Below are 23,585 nucleotides of genomic sequence, written 5' to 3' on the forward strand. Positions count from 1 at the left end.
TGGACCAGCAGCATACAGCTGTAGTTTAAATGCTTTTACCGAACACACTTATACATGTTGAGAAAAGCCAAGAACTATTTTTTTTAAAGCTACTTTGGGTCACAGAGGTCCATTTAAGGAGACAAGACTGAAGCATGGGTTGCAGAAGTGCTTGTGACCTGGCTACTTCCAGACATTTGAATTTGTTCACTCCACAGTTGACTGATTTGTCTGGCTTGGTGACATGAAGTGGCGGTTTCTTGATTAAAAGGCAATCAGTCCAATGTACGCAACAGGAAGGCTAATGATTAGCCAATCAGTGCCACTGGCAAAATTACTGCCATTTGTCAAGCAATGTCAAGCTGTGCACTGCAACAAGGATATATTAAACCATCAGTTTCACTTGTTTTGGAGATGCAGGTGCAGAAATCTGTTTTTATATGAAAATACCTACAGGGGTTTTGGAGAAGTGGTCCACTTTTGGTATCCGAAGCACAGACTGTATATAAAACATAACTTCTGGAAAGTGATGTCAGTGCATTCCATTATCAATATCAATTATCGATTCGATTCATTAGTGATTCTCTTACAGAGAATCTTATTGATTCCCGGTACTCCCAGGAACCGGTTCTCGACTCTGATCCCTAGTAAACATGGGGTCACCATTTATTCAGCATGGGGTTCTGTCAATTACAGTCCCAAATGGAGCACAAAATGAGGACAAAGCAGAAAAACCTTTAGGGTGGGCCCATTGTTTGACATGTGACTTCAGCCTGAGCATGCAGTGTCGCTTGGTTTGTCAGTCAGATCCAGATTTTCCCTGAAAAATTTTGAGTCCCATTATGAAGCTTGAGGTTTCATAACAGAGGACTCAACCAACCAATGGGTGACATCTAAGTATATTTATTGGTCATTTATACAGAGTATGTATGACCCCTAGCTCACCCTCATATGAACAAACCTATGATAAAGTAAGAGCTTACTTTAGTGGGCTCTAGCTTGCATAAATGATGGTTTACTGCTGGACCTGAAGGCTTATTCTACCTGTGGCCCTGCTGAAGTGGATTTCGACCTGGCTGTCATCCTTGCCTTTCTGCCAGTTTCCAAACTGAACATTTCTCCAAGCAATGATTCAGACAATACTGAATGTTGGGTCTTCTTGGGACTCATTGCTCCTTTTTAGGTGTTGGTTCTTGCTTTAGATAAACTTGTCTTGCAAACCATGTTTAAAGACTGCTAGCAATGATAACTTGCATAGCTGAGTAAGATATCTCCCTATAGAGATCTTCTTGTTGAGGCAAAGCAAGAAGATGTACTTCTACTCAATTAATTAAATTTTGAGACAAATAGTGTGACTAAATAAAGGTTTATTATTCTTTGAAAGATGTGATGTGTCACAGAGAGAATCAGGCAGGAAATTAACCAGGTACATTTGGTTTTAATGTATGTTTCTTGATCAGAAGGTAGAAGAAGAAGTTTTGAGTAGAATACCTTGTGGTGGGGGGTAGTCATCAGAATCTGTGTCGCTCTCACTGCTGTCCTCTACCAGGAAGCTGGGGTAGTTCCACGACATGCTGACAATACCGTCTGACTCATGCAGCAGTATATGGGCCAGCATGCGCCCATGGCAGTCCATCACTATCACCTGTCCATCTGCAGTACCAAACAACACCTGGCGCAAGTGCAAAAAAACAATATTAATGTGGACACTGACACAAGAACAAAGACTCACACTTGAAAGAGGAGAGAAAAATGAGACAACAGCAAGAAAGAAAAACAAGACAAATGCATATCACAGAGAAAAAAAACTGCGAGAAATGGACATAAATGGGTTGATGGTGATAAACAAGGACAGTTACACATACACGGACTGAAAGTCTGCTGACATCAAACCTGTGCTGACAGTTTAACGGCATGAAAACAAAAATATAGCCTTACAAAGACAACAACACATTCAAGACAGTGGAAGCTTGCTGTCACTCACAGATTCAGCTCTCAGGGTTTCTGTCTACAAGTGGCAAATGGCAACCTAACATTTCTACTTCTACTTGCATTAGAAGACTGGGTAAGTGCCAGGTGAACATATCCTATGTTCAAAATCTGTATAGTGTGTTACCTGCTGATCATCTGGGGTCCAGATACCACAGGTAATGTGGCTTTCCAGGTTGATCTCAGAGGACCAGTGTCTTTGCCCACTGACAGAGCCCACCAGGACGAAGCCATCACGATAGGAGATAAGAGCCTGGGTCCCATCATGGGACCAGGTAAAGTCACTCACCTAGAAGGGACAGATAAGAAATGTTAGAGTTATTTAAAAAAGATAAAATAAATAAATAGTATATACCTCAGCTGTTGCACACAGAATCAGCAGCAGCTTATGATTCTGTAAATGTTTAATATTTTTAATTTAAATCATTTTTTAGGAAGAATTCTAAAATATTCTGGTTCCAAATTTGAAGCTCTGCTTCTATTCAAATGCAATTGATCTAGAGACTAATTATGACAAAACAGTGTCCCTCAACTCAAATAATGTATATAAAAAAAACTTTAACCTCTCAGACAAAAGCAGAGCAGCGATGGCATTTTAAAAAGCACAGACCATATAAAAGTGTGGCTATTGTTCAGATTGTCATCTCCAATAATAACTCAAGTAATCACAAAAGATGCTGTCAACATGTGTCAAGTCTTAGCTCAAGGAATGATGACAATGTTTGATCGATGTGGCCTACCTACCTATGTTTGCTTGGCAGGCTTAATTTTTAATTAATGTGCAGCATCAGTAAAAACACATAAAACCACTTGAGGTTTGATAAAAATGATTTAAAAAATAACAAATATACATTGATTAGCGTGTAATTACTTCTTCCAACAAACTCAATTTCATACATTTATAATAAATCCATTTAACACTAGTTTGTGAGCGGCCATGTTGCCCCACCATCTTCAATACAGTGGCCAAAATGGACATTGCTGTTCCACCTAATCACTTTTTATATATGTGGCCACCATTTAACATTTGGACATAAATATTTTTATATTCTCTTTCTCATCATCTCCACCACCACTGCTGCTCTTTCTCCCCCCCTCATTGTCACTTTAACCACTTCCTCCTCCCCTCCTCACACATAAGCATGCACAAATACGCTTATTTATTCTCAATATTGTCACATTTATTTTTTCTTAGCAGAATAGAAATGCAAGCCTCACATGTCCAGACAGCTGACCAACAACAATAACAACAACATCTGCTTATGACCTAATATTATGCCAGCTAATGTTACACTTGAGTGTCCTAACAATCACACTTTCGCTCTGATTATATACGCCCTCTGTCATTGCAGAAAGTTTGACTAACACTGACGAACACCAGCAAAAACAACAGCGCCAACAGAAAAGTTCAAGACATTCCTAACGACTCAACTCGGTATCGCAAAGTTTTACAGCCTCCTCCAGTGTAAACAGAAATGGGCACCAATAAATACCTGAGGTAAACAGCGGCTTAACAGCCTACACTCACTATAGATGAACTGTGGCCAGAGTTGTTTGTCCTACAGCAGCCACCGTAGCTATAATTATGCATTTGAATTGGAGGGGGTTAAAAAAGACAACTCAGTCGAGTGCGATTTCAAATCTACTGACATCTAGTGGCGGGGTTTTACACACTGTAACTTTAAGTATTACAGGTTTATTGCAATGACATTATATTGCTTTATATTATCACTGCTTGCTTTGCTTCCATTAACTCTATCATATAGTTTTACCCATTATTTACACAATAATTTCTTACAATTTTTTAAAACTAGTTAAAAGGACCGATTTACATTTTGTCTACTTGTGTCTCTCACCTGAGCTCCTCGGTCATTGACGAGCTCCACAGACCAGCGGCCCTCATACTGGATCCAAACAAAAATGCCTCCATCTGTGTCACATGTGGCCAGTTTCTGGAAAGGCTCATTCCAACGCACCAATACCACCTGAAAGCAGAGGTGAGGTAAAAAACACAAACAAACAATCAGATAAAATTATCAGAAAGACTGTTCAGTGTCCTTTGACAGCCATTATTTTACAAGACATAAGAAAATGTACTAATTCACTCCTTCACTGACAGTGAATTTAGCCATGGCTCTGTGTCAACTTACCTACAGATAACATGAGAAAAACAACAAAGTGCCTTTAATTAAGACATTATACTCTAGAATCAGCTGAATGCCTAAAATCCAAGTTCCCACATTTCAATGAACTAAATTTAGCATCAAGAAAGATGGAAATAACTCAAAAAGTGGGTTAACCTCATTTTGAAAAAGTCACAAAGGAGCCGCTAATATCTTGAATATTACAGACAGATAGATTCAGTTATAATGTCACCTTATAACTGAATGGCACATTTCAAAATGGGACATTACAGCATTTTTGCGTTTATGGAAGAAAAGAGATGTATACAGGAAAATAATAAAGAGGAGTCTTACAGGTTGACACAAACATATGTCTCTCCGTTTGCCCTGAGTTTAGTACTGTAAAGACTGATTGTAATTTGCTTGGGTATGAGCTGCAGGAGCACAGTATACAAAACACTCTTCATAACACGTTTCTGTCACCCATCTTAAAAGGTGCCCATCACACTCTCCATCCTGCCCCCTCCTCTCTTCGTGTCTCCATTTGTCTTCTGTTCTGTAGCGTGACTCAGCCTATTCCCCGGAGGAGTAATCCTAAGAAGGGAGCCGCTCTGCTCTCGCTAAGTGAAGCACGTGGGTCGTACACGTTCACACACGCAGCACCGAGCAGGGTTTTAGTGGTGCTCAAGCTCTCTGACTGCAAGTCCAATAGATCAGCGGGTCTGAGTTGGATAAGCCAGTAATGCTGCCAACCCTTAAACAACACTTCCTTACCTCTGTGCAACACACTCACAGTTCCATCCATCAATGAAACAGATGCTATTAACTGTGCGTCCCCATTTTATATTCCATCAAGAAAAGAAACAATCAATCATACTTACACTTGCTTGAATACTTTATTATCTTCTTGCACTAATGCCATTAATGCTGACTTACAGGTTATTAATTAAGAACTTCTTTAAGAATTCATCTAACACAAATGATCATTAATCACAAAACTTTCCTCAAACAGTATCTTGCTATAGTCTATGGACTTTTCAAGCAGCATTTTAGGCATTGGAAAAAAAAAAATTAGGATGATCAGGCTTCAGGAAAAAAGATTATTGGAGCAACATCATGTAGTCAGGGCATATATTTAATGAGTGAGGCTCAGCAGCTCCAATTGTTTTGAAAAAAATATATATTTTTTTTTTTTTACAAACCCAGGAAAAAAGATATAAAATGCACAAGGGAACATCACAATATTTATCAATTATTTCTTATTGAGTAATACCCTGTTTGTCACACTTATTAGTCTGGAAGTCAAATCAGTCAATTTATATGAATATACAAGGCATGGCCCTAAAGCTTAATGAGCAGATAGTAGTTTTTAATCAATGTCCTGTCCCTGCTATGCATCATTAAAGTGTCCTCTTAGCCAGATTTTGCATGTTCTAGTTTGTCCTTTTCCTCTGTGTCTTTGTAGCAATGACAGTCATCCTATTGCAGGTCTACAGCTGAAGGTCTCCACATCATTCTGAGATGTCCGCATTCACAGACCATTAAAACTAGCCTGCCATCTATCATTCTGGCACAGCAATCATTCATGCAGCAGCATTCACTGGGTGCAAAACTAATAGGCTTCTGCACCAGTATTGTCAAAGATAACACATTACAAGGATCTCATTGGGGGGGGGGGGGGGAACACAGATTTGTGGTGTTCCTCCATCTATGCACTGTCTGCAACCTCTGGCGATCAAAAGGGATTTTCCACGTGGTATTATACAACATAATTCAGTCCCAACTGGAGGAGACTTGTGGCTTTAGATTAGGCATGAGCTCTAGTTTGCATAAAGCTAACAGCATTCATGCAACTACAAAGCAGGGTCAAAGGAAAACATAAAAGGATAAATTAGCATTGGATTTACACATGCTGTGTCTCACGTGTGTTCCCACTCACAGCCCCACAGAGGTGAGAATAAACTGTTTGTCTGTAAATTTAGCTCAGTGTGGAGATTAGTGTGAGCTGGTGAGCCATCCTGCGAGGGGGGACAGCTGAGCACCTCATGTGATGCAGCGATCAGGGAGATCAGACATCACATAGAGACAGACAGGATAAGCGTTGGGAGCTGCAGGACCACGAGGAGCCTGAGGTGTCACAGGAAAGGCACATCAACATGTGCAAACACATACAGTTAAAAAAAAACTTCTTTAATTACAGTGCATTATATGCTCAAACAGACAGTAATCAGCGCCAATAAGCTCAGAGAGATATTAAAGAACTTTGGAATGACATGTAAAAAAAAAAAAAAAAAAAAAAAAAAAAAAAAAAATTTATATATATATATATATATATATATATATATATATATATATATATATATATATATATATATATATATATATATATATATATATATATATATATATATCACTCAAAGGCTTTAGCATCATCATGTAGAGAACACCTACAAGTTTTTGTTTCAAAAATACATAATAGCTCTATATCTACTACAATCAGGGCTGTTTTTACACTCTTGCAGTATTCTAGGACCCCTAAATCAGAGACTCTCTGAAAGGCTGCTGATCCCATATTCAACTAAAAGCTCTGGGATTGAGTTTTAGTCTGATGAGATAGAAACAGATTGTTTTTAAAGCTGTGACGCAGACACTTCTTGATTGGATCTTAATCACAACACCCCTTTAAAACATTCCAATCACATGGATATTTTCCCCCAAAGTAAACAAAGACATTAACATTGACTAGTTGTTAATTCAAGATGGGAAACAAATTAGTGTCCATGCCTGCAACTGACTTTTTGACATTGCTGTTCTTCCTCTGTACTAGTATTGTACTGACCAACCCTCAGCCTCCTGTTGGCAACTGAACAAGCATACCCAGTGACCTCAAATCGCCATGCGATGTGCATTTTTAGGTGTGCATACTCCTTTGGTGACTTGTGCAAGGACAGCTGGAGACACCAAGTAAGGATAGTTGTTAGACTACTCTCTTGTCTGTTTGGAGGATACATGTGCAGTTTGGGCCCTTGTAGTACAGTGGCTTTGCAGGGAAGTCTGGACCAGCCTGTAGGATGCAGTGGAAGAGAAACTATGATTTTATTAGTTGGCTAGCTGGTTCAGGCAGAAGAGTTTATCCAATCTACAGAAATTTTTCATGTAAGCATGCAATGTGGAAAGTGTAACTAATACTAGAGTTAATTCGGATGGAGATCATTTCTATAACTGCTATGCTGCTCATCTGGATGGTTTTGGGATCAGTTTTGGGAGCATTAAGAGCCAAATACAATCACTGGACCAGTCAGAGTTTGGTGCATAAATGCATTTCTCTAAACACAAGTGGTTACGCTGCCCATTACTGTTGTGTCAGATATATGTGAGATGGTTGCGTGAAAATTACATCCAAAGCATTTTGAGGGCTTAATATTGCACCAGAATTCTTCCTGTGCAGACATAGATGGTCCATTGTAGCTGATGGTCATCCCATGCCTTTTAAGTACAGATATGCTTTTAGGAAAGGGAGCATAACTGACCACAGCAACTTCGCTGAGAAGAGTAAATCAAACCAAGCAACAGCTTCAGGAGGCACTGGTGTCAGCACAACTGAGGGGACACTATGACAGCGAAATGCCATAGTGGTGAAGGTGTGAGTGCAAGTCCATGACAATGCATGTCTGATGCACAAATAACTTTGTCTCTGCAAAACGTTTGAGGAAAGGGAGAGCCTTAATATATTACACTTAGTCATTATTTTACTTTTTTCATGCATCCAAGATAAGAGCACCATCCAGGTCTATGATTTCCCTCTTTTCCTTCCAGATGAAGAGTTGACTTATGGGTAACACAGAGCTCATCGAGGATGGAGAGAGGAAAAAGAACTAGGAGAAACTACTTTTGGCAGTTCCCTTATTCGCAAATGGTCACGACAATCAAAAGCAGGTTCGGTTTCATAGAGTTAACCCCTTTTCTGGTAGGGTCTCCCATGGCAAATTGGTCCTGGGTGCAGGATCAAGGGAACAGTTCACCCTGCCCGGAATAGGATTACCAGGGCCCCGTCCTGGAGACAGGCCCGGGGAGGGTGCCCGGGCCTGTGTCTGGTGGTCAGGCCTTAGTCCATGGGGCCCGGCCGGGCACAGCCCGAAAAAGGGACATGGGCCCATCCTCCTGCAGGCCCACCACCTCCAGGAGGCACCAGGTACAATGTGTGCCTGGCGGTGGGCAGGAGCGGAGTCCCTGATGGACCGATCCCCGCCCACCAAGACTAGAAAATCAGATATCAATATCAGTTAAAGAAAAGCTCTGTGCTGTGCTGACACAAAGGCAAGAATTAGCAGGAGTGATTTGCAAATCCATCAAAAGAGGTAGAATCTGAGCTCATTATGTGCAAGTCAGGTGTGTAATAAAACCTTAATAAATAATAATAAGTTAATAGCATTTACAATTATTATTAATGTGTGCTGTAAAGACTCCTGAAAGTACCGTTAGGGAAACTGCATTGAATAATAGAAAATAAGTAATCTGAGTGATACCAGAGTCCCTCACACCACTGGTGTTCCTCAATCGGCAGAATAATAAAAAGGAAAATAGTGACCAAAACAGGCACAAAAAATATCCAGTTGCAGGCACCTCACAATAGGTTTGAACAAGTACTAAAAGGCCTTAATTTCCATGGGCCAGAGAGATTAAATGATACACCCACCCTCCTTCTTTGGGGGTGTTTCTACATTGTGTAGTTTTGAGGCCTTAAAGTCTGATAATCATGCATCTCATTTCATGCAGACAAATTTGGTAATAATGTTGAGTAAGATCAGACACTAAATAGGACTGGATTTAATGCAATAAATCCACAAATAACACAAACACAGACAAAGCAGAACATTTACAAAGGTGTAAAAGTCCAGTTTACTGGATTTTATTCTGTCCTGTTGGTGTATCTACTAATGTGGTGAATGACTGAATGAGAGACGAGTCCCTAAGTGTGAGCCAGCGTCAATGAACTGCAAGCTGCAAACAATTAAAACCAAAGAAAAATGAACTGAATATTTATGCTTAAATATTCACATTTTTAAAGTGATCATACCTTATAAAACAAAGGCTATATTTTAAGTGTTATTCTTCATTTATTTGACAAGGATCAAAATGAATCCCCGAAAACAGAACAAAATACTACTGTGATTCAAGTTTTTGTGGGGGCTGAAGGTTTTCAGATTTCCAACAGAGCTGTGACACTCTTACGTTTGGTAAAGGCTGCTATAGGCTGTTAAATTTTTTGTAATAAGGAGCTTTAATAAACTAGCATACATAATATAAACAGTGTATAATATCTTTTAGCCTACCTAGTTATTCAGAAGGACAGAATAAGGCTCTATTATTCTGCAAAGACAAGTGTACGAAACTTTGCGTCTGTCTGTCTGTCTGATCCTTCACTACAAATATTGCTGAAGATGAACTGCACAGGCCACGCTGGAAAATTTGTAGTGAACAGAAAAGTACACCTGGATCTGAGGAAACAGTCGTTACGCAACAAGTCCTCTCCAAGGATGGATTAGCGCACTAAAGCCATTTCCACTAAGCACATTTGGAGGGACCATTTTAATTCAGTGAAACTTGGCAAACCTGAGCTGGCCTTTCAATGTCAAGAGGTCACATAAGGAGAGAGCAGAAGAAGACACACTCCATAAAGTCAGGTAGCGACCAGCACAGGGAAGGTGATTATGAAAGGAGGAAGAGACAAGACCAGGAAACACTATAGCTTGTAGTTACTGACAAAAATAAAGCTGTTGTAAAGTTGTGAGGTTCCCATTTAAGTCTTAACAGAAGTGTTAGAAAAACACTGAATAACAGAATCCTTCCTGCTCATCTAAAAAGAGGTGTTAATTCTTCCACAGGCCCTCAACAGCAATATAAACTAGTTTATTTATGAGGCTTTGGCAGGGAGGAATTTTTAACACATGAAAATGTGACACAGAGCGAAAATGCAAGAAAGTGAAGGAACATACAAATACTGCTGGGCCTAATCAAATGGATTGATTTACCCAAGTTGATCAATCAAAATCTGTACCAGCAGAACAACAATGCACAGACAAACTAGAACACATAAGAGCAAGAATATGGCCCGCAAACCAGCTCAATCTGGCCAGGACATAAACTATACATGGTTAATGCCTCCATATAGCTTCTTCAACATTTGCGTAAAGTGTCAAATAAATAACCACCAAGCACTGCTATAGTGTACTCCCAGAGCATGGAACAACTGCTCAGATACAAATCAGTGTATGGATCAGTACATAAGTTACAGACGTTGCACTCTGAGCTCAGTGTGGTAAACAAATGATTGTGTCATGGTGTCTTCTGTCTCTGTTGGACTTTTTCCCCCAGAGAAAAGTCTACACCTGTTATCAAGGGGAAACTAAGAGGTGGGACTCCTATGTTTGGGCAAGAATACACCCATAAGTCTCTTATGAATAGTTCAGAGGTTTGAAACAAGTTTCTGCAGTCAACAATCAGTAGATATCAATAATCATAAAATTTATTGTTTAGGATATATTACATTCTTATGACTAACATTAGTCACTTTAAATATTCCCTATTATACTTTGAGTTAAAAAACAAAACACGGAACTGCCTCAATGCAAGACTTAAAACTTCCTCGCACAGCTAAGCACATATGATTCTAGCGTAAGACAACTATCACAGCTGGCAGATGACAGGACACTGACAGACAATTTGCCCAAAACCTCTGCTGTGGCCAACATTTTCTTGTCAACATGCTGACAGTCATTGTCAAGCCTGTCTCTGATGTTCAGCTCTCATGGAGAATGAATGGACGCCTAGTGATTAGCTGCTCGCTCTGCTCAGCATCTGAATGCACTGTACCAGGAGAAGAAGGGGGGGGGATAAAAGCATTAGATCGTCAAGAGAAGCATTGATCTATTTTGACACAAGCCCAGAGGGATTATTTTTCACCATCACAAATACAGTTGTCTAAAAAGATGTAAAATGTAGCACTTTTATCTATTTTCAGCCTTATTTTTGAGTGGTGGAGCTGACACAGCTGCTGCTAAAGGTTAGCGTTCTCTTAAAATAACTAGATAAAAATAATATCAGAACATTCAAGGGCAAATTCTGCTTTTTTCACCATTATTTTAAATAGAAGTGTCACAACTTCTCCCTATTGAATTGTACCAGTTGAGGAGACCTGGATGTCTCATGAGTGCCTCCAAGGTGAGGCGTTTTGGGCATGTCCAACTGGGAGGATACCCCAGGGCAGACCCAGGACACACTGAAATTACACCTCTCAGCTGGCTTGGTAATGCATCGTGTCCCCACTGAAGAGCTGGAGGAGGCAGCTAAGGGGCGCAAGGTCTGACTGCTGCCATCGCGACACCGACACACAGAAGAAAGCAGATGGATGAACATAGATGATTTATGTTTATGATACTGAAAAGAAATGGTACACCCCTATTGCTGCCATACATGCCTGTATATTAAGCCACCCAAGTCCATTAGAACAAGGGCATTCATTTTCATCTTTGAATGGGTTTAAATCAATCTAGGCTTTTGCTGTTATAATCAAAACAGAGTACAAATCCACCACTTTTGAAAAAAAAATATATATATATATATATATATATATATATATATATATATATATATATATATATATATATATATATATATGGAATGTCGTTCGGACTGGAGAAGTGTAGTCGGATGGTAACAAAGAGAGGGAAGGTAGTCAGAACTGAGGGGATTGAACTACCAGAAGGCAACATTGCAGACATAGAGGACAGTTACAAGTACTTGGGGATCCCGCAGGCGAATGGGAACCATGAAGAGGCCGCTAGAAAAGCTGCAACCACCAAGTACCTGCAGAGGGTCAGGCAAGTCCTGAGGAGTCAGCTGAATGGTAAGAACAAGATCCGGGCCATCAACACGTACGCCCTGCCCGTGATCAGGTACCCTGCTGGGGTAATAGGCTGGCCAAAGGAGGAGATAGAAGCCACTGACATAAAGACAAGAAAGCTCCTTACCATGCATGGAGGGTTTCACCCCAAGTCCAGCACCCTGAGGCTGTACGCTAAGCGGAAGGAAGGGGGCCGGGGACTGGTGAGTGTCAGCACCACAGTCCAGGATGAGACAACGAACATCCAAGAATACATTGGGAAGATGGCCCCAACTGACCGAGTGCTCAGTGAATACCTCAGGCAGCAGAAACCCAAGAAAGAGGAGGGAGACGAGGAACCATCATGGAAGGACAGGCCCCTGCACGGTATGTACCACCGGCAGATAGAGGAGGTGGCTGATATCCAGAAATCCTACCAGTGGCTGGACAAAGCTGGACTGAAAGACAGCACAGAGGCACTAATCATGGCAGCACAAGAACAAGCTCTGAGCACAAGATCCATAGAGGCTGGGGTCTATCACACCAGGCAAGACCCCAGGTGCAGGCTGTGTAAAGATGCCCCAGAGACAATCCAGCACATAACAGCAGGGTGCAAGATGCTAGCAGGCAAGGCATACATGGAACGCCATAACCAAGTGGCCGGCATAGTGTACAGGAACATCTGTGCCGAGTATAACCTGGAAGTCCCGAGGTCAAAATGGGAGATGCCCCCAAGGGTGGTGGAGAATGACCGAGCTAAGATCCTGTGGGACTTCCAGATACAGACGGACAAAATGGTGGTGGCTAACCAACCGGACATAGTGGTGGTAGACAAACAGAAGAAGACGGCTGTAGTGATCGATGTAGCGGTTCCGAATGACAGCAATATCAGGAAGAAGGAACACGAGAAGCTGGAGAAATACCAAGGGCTCAGAGAAGAGCTCGAGAGGATGTGGAGGGTGAAGGTAACGGTGGTCCCCGTGGTAATCGGAGCACTAGGTGCGGTGACTCCCAAGATAGGCGAGTGGCTCCAGCAGATCCCGGGAACAACATCGGAGATCTCTGTCCAGAAGAGCGCAGTCCTGGGAACAGCTAAGATACTGCGCAGGACCCTCAAGCTCCCAGGCCTCTGGTAGAGGATCCGAGCTTGAAGGATAAACCGCCCGCAGGGGCGTGCTGGGTGTTTTTATATATATATATATATATATATATATATATATATATATATATATATATATATATATATATATATATATATATATATATATATATAAGTGTGAGGATAACGAAGCGTGAAAACCAGTTGAAACCAGTCTAAACTTCTAAATGCTGGCAAGTCAGTTGTCATGTACTGGAAGTCAGGGTTTTTTCTTAAATATGAAAAAGGGGATCTTGTCAACAGCCCTCTAATCAAGTGCATTATCTGCCATGTTAACGTGGAGCCAAACAAACTAAAGGGGCACTTGGAAACCAAACACGACTCCAAGGCAGAAAGCAGGAAGAAAGCTGGTTGGAATTTGTGTCCAATAAGGTGATGGAGGGAACCTATATGCTGATGAAGCTTACTGCAAACCAAAAAATACATTAATTGATTTGGTTTGTTTTTTTAAAGTAGGATCCTTGAAAGCTCCAGATGCTGCAAATGTGTTATCAAAGTGCCTAGAATGATTGCACGGAAGCCATTTTCCACAGATATGAATACAGATGTGACTTGGGAACAAAATGCTTAATAACCCCTGCTGAAATGTTCAAGCTTTACTTTTGTAGGCTGTCTAAACAGTCACATATAGTTATTAGCATTTTTAGTAAGCAACCAAGCACCATAAAAAAATGGCTCAACAGAAAACAAATTGGTATGCCTCTGTGAAAAGGTGGCTGTGAGTTACAACAAAAGGATCCCACTTTTCACCTTGCTCCTTTTGAAGCTGCTATGTTGTAATTATTTCTCAAGCTGGTTGGAAGGGAGTGAAGCAGGTGGAGGAGGACATATGTTTACTGGGATTATTACAGGACCCAGAAAACCTTTTCAGTACCTGAACATCACAACAGACTTAAAAAAAAAAAGTGCTACAGCAAGACAATAGGGGAGCTTCTCCACATCATAAGATGCTTTTAATTCAAGTAGCTTGCAGTGCCAAGGTCTGTACTATAGGTAAACTCAGGTGTAATCCAAGGGTACCCCAGGCACTGGCACTGCCACACACTACAGTCCATTATCCACATGCCCTCTTCTTATCAGATGTCTGACAGCTTAAGATCCGTCTTTTACTTTACTACAATGCCCATATTGGGACAAGTCCAAAACACACATCCATTCAGACGCTCACTTACATTAGGAAGATCACTGAACACTGAGGTCTATACATCAACAGGAATAATGGCCAAATTTAAAGATGCTGACACGAGTATTGATCTTGGCAGGACTAAACTCCTATAGGATGAGTTCATATTCCATTTCTGTGTCCGTGTGCTTTTCTTAACATGACTTGAGCCAATTTGTATGAAAGGACACTCGTCACCAGCAATGACAAGTTCTCAATGACAAAGCTGACGTTTAAAGGACAGGACTGTCAGGGGACTAACGGCATTTGATGCTGAAAGAGCAGCTTTTATAGACAAAGGGTTATGGCAAATGCACTGACAAGAATGAACCTCTTTAAATAAAAGGTGATAATAAATAAATACACATTAATACATATGTAAATGCAATGCTGCAAGTTTAATTTGAAAGACAGTAAAAAAAATAAAATTAAAAAAAGTCAAGTGGTGCAAGGAATGCAAAGTAAAAAAAACAAACAAGTACAGCGTATATAGCGTGCTCCTGGGGGTCATTTCTTTTGTATTATAATATGTATTGCAATCTGCCCTCTCTTCATCACAACTGAGATGAGAAATGACTCAAGTGAGTGAACCGATCTGTCACAACTTGACAGAATTCATTAAGCAGCGTAATTTCCACCAATGTCAGAAACCCCAAATTATGCATAGAGTGCGTGAGTGATGGATTCCACATCGCCCAAAGCATTTATTTACTGCTTTATATCAAAGCATGGAACGTGGAAGCGTGGAACTGGAGAGGACCTTTACTACTCATTACTAGCGCTGGAATGAGGTCAAAGAGTAAAAATGTGCAAATCTTGATCAAAAAATAAATAAATAAATAAAAACATGTACATCCTAAAAGCAAGCAATCTGAGAGTTAAGTGTGAAATAAATTGTGGGCACAAATGAATAGTGCAGTGCCAAACTCCGTGAGTGCAGAAAAGGAAGATGCAGACATCAAATGAGATTATCAGAAATATCAAAAACATCTGGTGTAAATGTTTTTCTTATTATTTAGATAGACTATATAGATAACAGCTGAATGTTTAAGTGGTCAGAGTTAAATGGCATTACTGCTGTGCTTCAGTCACACCGTGTAGGGATTCATCCACTCTCCCCTCAGCTGCCTTGGAGAGTGCTGACACTGCACCTCACTCCAAACAGCTAAACCCACTAAATAGAAAACGCAACCTGTGTTCAATCTCCACTTGTCCTGTGTGTGTGAGAAAAAAAATCCTTATTAGTATTTAATATTGCTGGGACATTTGACTCAGACAGTCATCCAGTCTTTTTGGTTCAACTAAATTGCCTCAATGCATTCTTTGTGGGAATCTTTGAGGGTTATTACTATACTGAGGGATAGGAATAAAGCCTGTCTGGAGTAACAGAATGTATTGACTAGGAAGAGCATGCATATCTTGTATACATATCTTGACTGCAACCAAAAAGTTGATCTAACTGGCAACTTACGGTTAATGAATATCAACCACTGCAGGAAAACACAAAACCCTCAGCCTCCCACAATGTGAAGAGGTGTCTTTTTTTGTTTTTGTTTTTTAATGTAGTGATTTTACTGGTTCGACCCACTTGAGCTCCATACAACCCACAAATATAACTGTATGTGGCTCACGAGCTAAAATAAGTTGGACTAAGCAGCCTTTTCTAAGGGGATCAACTAGTCTACTTTTACTGAAACTTCTCAAATACTGCTTTAAACACTTAAAAATAATGATTTTGAAAATTTGCTTTATTAAGTTTAACTGAAGAGGAAGAAATATCAGAGTAGCGTGAAGTTGTGGGAAAAATAAATAAATAGAAGATTTACTAATTAAATATTCCTGAGATACATTTTTGATTATAAGACATTTTAAAACAGCTTCCAAAACACGACTGTGGCCTTTAAGAGCTTCAAAGACTGTTTGATGAAGCATTAACATAGACATCTTAACAGTCCTATTCAAAAACAATTGCACTTGAACCTCTTACCTCACTATTATGCCCTCTGAGGTTAAAGTTTACTCTCTGTGGGGTGGGCCGGTCTCGTCTGCAGTGGCTGGATGTAAACGTAACCCCAACCACTCCTCGGCTGTTCCCGGTGGCAAGCCAGCCCTCTTCATAGTAACGCTTTCTGCATACCGGCTTCTCCTTCTCACTCTTGGGCACCCTGCCCTTCCAGGACAGACATAAGATGTTGGAGTCACTGGACAGGAGTGGGCCATGCTCCACAGCAGCGAACATGCCTGCAGCTCTCTACACTCCCAGAATAAAAAGTGCCCTTAGGGAGGTTCTTCGGAGAGGACAACTACTGTTATCAGCACGTCTCCTCCTTTGAGGTTACCAGTTCCGTGTCAGAAATGAGACAGCGACAACGGTGCATAGTACTGGTGCTTTTACTTGGGGATCTGGAATAGTGACTAAAGGCGATCAATAAAAACTTTCCCCAGAAAGCACAGGTGAGGTCAAAAAACAAGTGGATTTTAGCATTGCTGGATTAATGATGTTATGTAGCCAAATGAGGTGGCACACACACAAAAAAAGGCACTCAGGTCATTTTTGATGTGATGCTACCAAGTACGTGCTGTTTCGGAGAGAAGGCACCAAATGAAAGTGCCTAAAAATATATTTAGATATCCACCAGGGTAAAGTTGAGACTCCTATCAGCTGAGCAAAACAAGCATCAACCCCCCAAAAAAGAAAAAACAAAAACGCGCCTTATCTTGTAAACTTATAAAACAGGCAGGTATTCATTCCAAGTATCATCATTGTCTCCTTTCTGTGCTCCACATCCTCCTCATCTGATCCCAGTTTGTGTCTGAGAGAGGAGAAGCAGGGACTCCTCTCCATCAGCTGACAGCCCACAGGAGAGCCGCTTCTCCCGGTAACGTCATTACGTCAGCCGGCCCGCCTTTTCAACCGGCCTCGGGGATTCCATAGAGCACTGTTGGGTAATACACAAAACGACGTTTATATATAACATAGAAAAACATGAAAAATAAAATAAAAATGTATTTAAGAAATCAAGAGAATTGTGTCACAACACAAGCTGTGGAAAAGCGCTCACTTGCTGCCCACTGCCGTTAATTTAAATATTAATGCGCTGGGCTAAAAATTGCCTTTACTCTTCGAGCAGCAATTTTACTTTGAGGACTATCCTGTTCAGCGGAAGGGCATTTAACTACCCGCTTAATAATTTATAGGAGCCAGGTATCATTTTAGCTTTCATTTAATTAGGCTACAAAGCTGTAGTAAGGCGGCCTCTCGCGGCCAAACGTTTAAAAAACAAAATAGACGAAAGGTAAACAACAAAGACCGTAACAGAGAGGTAAGAACAAATAAAAGAATAACAGCTTTAAAATGAACCCGGGCAGGTCAGACAGACAAGACAGACCGAAGAGGCACAACGGGACGTTATTTATTAATACAGAGACAATAAAAATCAAGCCCAACAAAGAATAGCTGAATGAGAATGGCTGTTTGGAAATATACTCGACATTAAGATTAAGTCAGCGGTGATTACAAGATCCCGAGATTTCCCCACCATTTCCAGTATCACTAAATCTAAACCAGTGGCCATGATAATAGGTGCCTCTCGAAAAAGCCATCTGCCATTAAACCACGCCAATTCGTAAAAATAACATAAGAAAGATACAATGGTTATTGACAACCAAATAATCACTGTTTAAGCCCGTAAGACGTTGGAAAATTAGCCAAAAACATCGATCACCATAAGCTGCCTGCCTATTAGCAATAGCTAGCCAGAACCTGGATCCAGACCGAGAGCTCTGTGGTCTCCACTGATCATCAAAACATTCCAGTCGCGGGATTAATCTTTCCTCCCTTCAAGAGTCTGGCGCTGGGCTGTAACGCTAATCCATCCGAGATGCTGGGGAATGCGGGTAACTAACGCTGTCTGTCACGATTCTTCTTTTTCTTCTTCTCCATGAACAACAACCGGAGACAGCTAACCGGCTAAGCGGTCAGCTATCAGCGCCAGGCTGGCTCCGTCCACCCGCCGCTGGCACTCGCTAGCAGGCTACGGTTAGCACATTAGCAAACGATTTATGGCAATAGTTATTTAATATTAGGACACATCTGTTGAGAAAAAAAAAACCACACACCTCGGCGGTGTAGTGACAAAGTGGCTAAACAATATAAACCATGAGTCCAACAAAGCCAGAGAAACATCAGCGGTCAGTGGAGTGCCTACCTTGGATCCGTACCGCTGCTTCTTCCTCTGCCTGCAGCCTGCTACTGTACACTGCTGGGCCCCTACTGCTGGGTCACGTGACAGGCACGTGATTCAGACCAATTAAAATTGTTCATATCAATAGCACCTTAATCAAATAACAGTCAATCCAATAACAGTTTACCTTTCAAAACTAGGTTCCCACAAATTTGGAGAAGAATGCATCTAAGTATCTACATTAAATATACCTGTATTAAGTATATTAAGTACACGCATACAGCAACTGTATAAGCAGCCTCCATTGCATTGTTTTTTTCACAATAATGTGAAGCATATTTTAGGTCAAATACAAATGTGGGTGTGTATAAATGTGTAATAAAACAACATATTATACATGATCACAAATTAAGAAAACAAATGTGCCAAAGTAATTGTTTAGGTTTTGGGTTTGTTTGTTTGTTTGTTTGTTTGTTTGTTTGTTTGTTTGTTTGTTTGTTTGTTTGTTTTTGCTCATTCCGTTTATAGGCAGAAAAGTATTTAAAAGTATGAATGAGATCTAATGTTAAAATGCCCAGTGACTTTGCAGATACTGCATTTAAATTAAATCAGTGACCAGAGGTTAACAGGCAGCCTTTGCAGTTGAACCTTGTAAAGAAAGATCATACATGTTGTAAACCTGCTCAACATTTGGCAATAAACCCCTTTCTGATTCTGATTCTGATTCTGATTCTACATTACTGACTGACTCCACTTTTTCAAATAAGATATGGTGATGATCAAGAGAAGAATCACCTGTGACAAAAATCACTGTGACAGAATCAGGAAGCTACAAGGTAGATGAAGCATCATAAGCATGCATAAATAATGTCACGATAGTCAAGTGCAGACTACATTGTTATTCATATGACTTGTAAATGTGAATATGAAAATATATTTGAATATAATACATCCAATCTTAGTCTTTCATTCTCAGTTTTATGACCATGAAAGGTTTCGATGGGACTGTAGACTGGATACTTGGTACTCATCACTAGCTCGTTAGTGCTCACCTCATTTATCCTCCAAGACACAAGGGGGCAGCACAGGGAAATGATTTCACCTTCTGTCCGCTCTCTCAAAAACATGGCGTCTCTCATGGTTCGCAAACGTGAATTATTCTCTTTGGCAAGGATATTGAGTGGTGTCTCATATTTGGTATGGTAACTAACTTGTTTTTCATTTTAGATAACGTTTTCTAACAGTTTACTAACATGGCAGGTCTCTAGCTTTTGAAAAATTACCGTAGCTAGTTAGCCAATCGTAGATTTTGGCCATTCGTGGCAGCTGCACAACCGAGGTCATTTGTACATTTCAATAAAAAGAGCTTGATTCTGTTTTCAGGGACCGGCAAGTTTGAGTGTCTGTTCGGGTCACAGGAAATGTAATATAACTCGGTAGGTAACCCCCCCCATCTTTTAAATGAGTTGAGCCATAATTGCTTACGTGAATCACATGAATTTTCACACGAAGCAGGGGTGCAGCAGTTTTAAATTAAATTATGAAGAGACTTACAAACAGTTTTTACTGTTTTTTGATAAGATCTGTCAGTAAAGATAAATAGCATGTGTTTTTGGAGCACTTTTTTTGGCTGTATCGGAATGCAACGTGTTTATTTCCCCATGGAAATTAAGTAAATAATGTAAAGAAAAGGACATCTTATAGGTACAGTATACTCACAATCCTTAATAAAATAAAACAACACTAGCAGTATATTCAGGCAGTGAACAGGAACACCATGAAGCTAAGCCAGAAAAGCCCAGAGGCATTAAGCACCTTGTGCAGTTGAAGTGCACTTTTTTCTAAGCACATTTATTGTATAAGCAGTTATTCTGTATCTCCTCTGCAGGTTTCACCTCCCTCTGACTCCCAGCACTTCTTTCCACACGACAGTTTTAACGTCAGCAGCACAATCGGCAGTAAGTTATCATTATCATTCTTATATCAGGCTGGTGCTGTAGTGAAATACAACAAACCTACAGTGGTTTATATTCAAAGGCCATCGCTTGGAATTGCATGTGGCGTTAAGGCTTTCTTTTCTCCTTTGGTCCAGATCACAGTCACAGAGGAGCCGGACACACTGTTCCAGAAACTGGTGGTTTTGGTTAAAGGTCATGACAGAGCTGTGTTGGACAGCTATGAGTTCTTTGCCACCATGACAGCTAAAGAACTGGGCATCAGTCTTGGAAAAGTGTGAGTTTTAGCAGCCACACACTAACTCTAGTAAAGGTTCTGTCTAAAATCTTCTGTCTAAAATCTTCTTGTAATGCCATGACTTTTTTTGGGATCTTCTTCCTCCATCACAGTTTTGAACCTCCGAAGGACATTGAGAGGTTAACACTCCTGAAGTCAATACACATTTTCAAAAAACACAGAGTCCAGTATGAGATGAGAACTCACTACCGGTGCATCGAGGTGAGAAGCTCTAATTTAAAAAAAAAAAAAACTAAAATCCAACAAGAAAAAAATGCACAAAAAGCCATTAAAAGGAGTTCGGTATTATTCACCTAGTTACATTTTACTGGAAACTTCTAACCTTTGCATAATAACACGAATGAGCTTTGTGTTTGTGCCAGTTATTGCATGTCATTATAAGGTAATTTGTTTAACATGTTTATTTTTATTTTTTGTCTCTGTAGCTGCATCATATAACAGGCTGTACAGCACAAGTATACCTTGAATACATTCAGAGGAATCTTCCGGAAGGTGTAGCCATGGAGGTGACGAAGGTGAGGTTTTGCAGAGATCGATGTACACCCAAACTCGCGCACCAGTATCATCAATATCAGTGTCTGCAGGCTAGATGCTTTCCATTGCAAAGCTTATTAGTATGGCCCTCCATGATATTCCCAATTCTAATGTGCCCCCTTGGGAAAATTAATTTCCCACTCCTAACTTAGGTTGTTAATAAATTTGGCCTGTCCCCTGTTACAAATGGTAAAGAGAAGCTTTCAGTTGATGAACAGTGTGGCCTGGTTGAAGTCAAAACTGGATACAAAACATGCACAATGTTTTCAGTTAAACATGAAATGAATTCTCCCTTGAAAAAATTAACCCTTTACAACAACAAAAAAAACCCTAATATATATGTGATCATTTTGAGATTAAATTAAAATCTATTTTGAGAAGATGAAATGTGTAGATTATAGTTGTTTACAACTTCCACGGTTGCTTTACCCTCTTTTGATGATGAACTCATACTTCAGAATCGGTTTTAGTAACAAGGTGGGAAACGATTTCCCTTCTAGCTCAGTATGTTAAGGATAAGGACGTTGAAAAGATGTTGCAGAAAACTGCATCTGGTCAGGCAGAAAACCACACACCTGGAAGAGTGGATTTGTCCAAAATGAAATGGCTGGTAATGGACAAATGGAAGGTTATCGATGGTTGCACCATCGTGCAATAAAAAGTACGCATGTTGGATCACAAGACGGCTGATCATTTAGTTTTAATCGACTCGTCTAAACAAGGTATTTTGTAAAGTGTATAGCAGCTGGTGCTGTTTGTCTTGAAACAACTAATCTGCTCATTTAGAATTTTTTTTAAAATTTTGTCTTTATTCTCAAAATGATAATTTATTTTTTTTCATAATGTGGTCTAATACTCCTTCGACATTTCCCAGTAAAGCTGAATATGACAGTCCTTCCCTATCTGTGCAATTCTGTGTGGGAAAGGGCAACTTTCATATGATGTTCTCGCTCTTCTATTCTGTTCATGTTGACAGACTGCAATGGAGAAGGTTCCTGATCACATCCTTGAACCGATGTGGAAGGAAATTCCCACAGACGACAAGCCCAGCCAGTAAATCCAGCACCTGTGACTAACAGATGTCTATTAAATGTGTTTTCCTGTGATTGTTTTTTGTTTGTTTGTTTTTTTTAAAGCATGTTGTCTTTTCTGTTGCAAAGCTATGTGAAATAAACTGAATATGTACACAACTCATTCTTTGTAGTTCAGGTTGTAGTTTATCTGGGACTGTTTCAAATAAGTCAAAAGTTTTTGTTTGACGAGCTGCAGTGATATCGGGATGAACTGTATGTATACGTGCAGATACAAGACCAGCACACACGAGACCTTTGCTTTGTACATTTATTGATTAAAACAGTATACATCAAATCACAAAACAGCGTATACAGCATAGTCATTCTGATGATTGGCACCTCATTTTATTTTACGTGTATTCATCGTATGGTTACCTTCAAAAGGACAAAGTGGAGGTGTTTAATCGTTTCTTTATGTTGTAGAGGAGTTAAGTGTCAACTAATTCAAGTTCACTGGAGGGATCTTTTTTGCTTGCTAGTTTTGTTGGCCTTTTCATTTTGAAATCTATCCTGTCTGTTAAAACCTGGCCTCACAGGAATCTCAATCATTTAGCAAGCACTCAAGTAGGTTCAGACAGGCTTTATCAAATCCTAGATGAATTTCAGCTAATCGAACTATTGCATCTATACCTTCCTGAAACCATTTTTGTATGCTGTTTAAAAAAAAAAGAAGTTTAAATACTTAAGTATGATTGCCAGTAGCTTATACTGCTTCTAATGGCTCTAATCACTGAATGTTTCTTGAAATATAGTCCCTTAAATGTAAACAGTGGATGATAGTGACTTAGAAAGTGATGCAACAGTGGTGAGAAAGTCCTGTAAATCTGTAAATGTAGCATCCTCCAGCTACCACTGGTTCAGTTTACACAACAACAGTGCTTAAAGTTTTTTCACCACCACAGCTGTCCTAAATTAACAGTGTTGATAGTTACCAAAATCTCTGTTTCTCTACTGGATAATCATCAAAATCATATTTTAAATGCTGAACTATAATTTGTTTAATTAAATTATTTTATTTAATTCCTGACTTCTTATAAATCCTGTGTGAAAATGTGGCTGAAATTTGGGTATAAAAACACTGTTATATAAATAATATAATTTTTAGTTTGAAATAAGTTTTTGACAAATTTCTAAAAAAAAAAAAAAATTAATTTTGTTTTTAATGATAGGTGGTCTGATAAATTATCTGTTGTAGCTAAATTACCAAGAAGCTAAATTAAAGTGCTGTGTGCAGATAAAAAAAAAAT

General features: G+C 39.9%; 2 protein-coding genes across 4 annotated transcripts in view; one reads left to right on the forward strand and one right to left on the reverse strand.

Annotated features, from left to right (window-relative positions):
• Positions 1 to 18,568, reverse strand: part of tulp4a (TUB like protein 4a) — a 30,617-nt gene extending 12,049 nt beyond the window's left edge. For 2 of the 3 annotated variants that reach the window (XM_080882933.1, XM_080882931.1), the window contains exons 1-5: positions 18,503 to 18,568; positions 16,282 to 17,233; positions 3,825 to 3,953; positions 2,096 to 2,257; positions 1,471 to 1,651 (exon numbers count right to left, since the gene is read on the reverse strand). In XM_080882933.1, coding sequence (XP_080739059.1) covers positions 1,471 to 1,651; positions 2,096 to 2,257; positions 3,825 to 3,953; positions 16,282 to 16,533 — 724 coding nt within the window. In that variant the 5' untranslated portion in view covers positions 16,534 to 17,233; positions 18,503 to 18,568. Of the gene's footprint in view, positions 1 to 1,470; positions 1,652 to 2,095; positions 2,258 to 3,824; positions 3,954 to 16,281; positions 17,234 to 18,413; positions 18,434 to 18,502 lie in introns of those variants that run through there. The other variant, XM_080882932.1, reaches the window with a different exon arrangement.
• A 992-nt stretch (positions 18,569 to 19,560) lies between these two features.
• On the forward strand, positions 19,561 to 22,459 carry mrps10 (mitochondrial ribosomal protein S10). Its single transcript, XM_080883845.1, has 7 exons — positions 19,561 to 19,675; positions 19,862 to 19,914; positions 20,367 to 20,436; positions 20,571 to 20,710; positions 20,824 to 20,932; positions 21,157 to 21,246; positions 22,242 to 22,459. The coding sequence occupies exons 1-7, from the start codon at positions 19,571 to 19,573 to the stop codon at positions 22,320 to 22,322; spliced, it is 648 nt and encodes a 215-aa protein (XP_080739971.1). The 5' UTR covers positions 19,561 to 19,570; the 3' UTR covers positions 22,323 to 22,459.
• Positions 22,460 to 23,585: the final 1,126 nt, after the last annotated feature.

This window comes from Rhamphochromis sp. 'chilingali', assembly GCF_963969265.1.
Source record: "Rhamphochromis sp. 'chilingali' genome assembly, chromosome: 5".
Taxonomy (NCBI): Eukaryota; Metazoa; Chordata; class Actinopteri; order Cichliformes; family Cichlidae; genus Rhamphochromis; species Rhamphochromis sp. 'chilingali'.

Excerpts from the sequence above, each read along its gene's own strand:
- mrps10 (XM_080883845.1), top strand. The coding sequence starts at position 19,571 with ATGATTTCACCTTCTGTCCGCTCTCTCAAAAACATGGCGTCTCTCATG. Across the intron at positions 20,437-20,570 it reads CGTCAGCAGCACAATCGGCA|ATCACAGTCACAGAGGAGCC; the intron begins GTAAGTTATCAT and ends CCTTTGGTCCAG. Across the intron at positions 20,711-20,823 it reads GGCATCAGTCTTGGAAAAGT|TTTTGAACCTCCGAAGGACA; the intron begins GTGAGTTTTAGC and ends CCTCCATCACAG.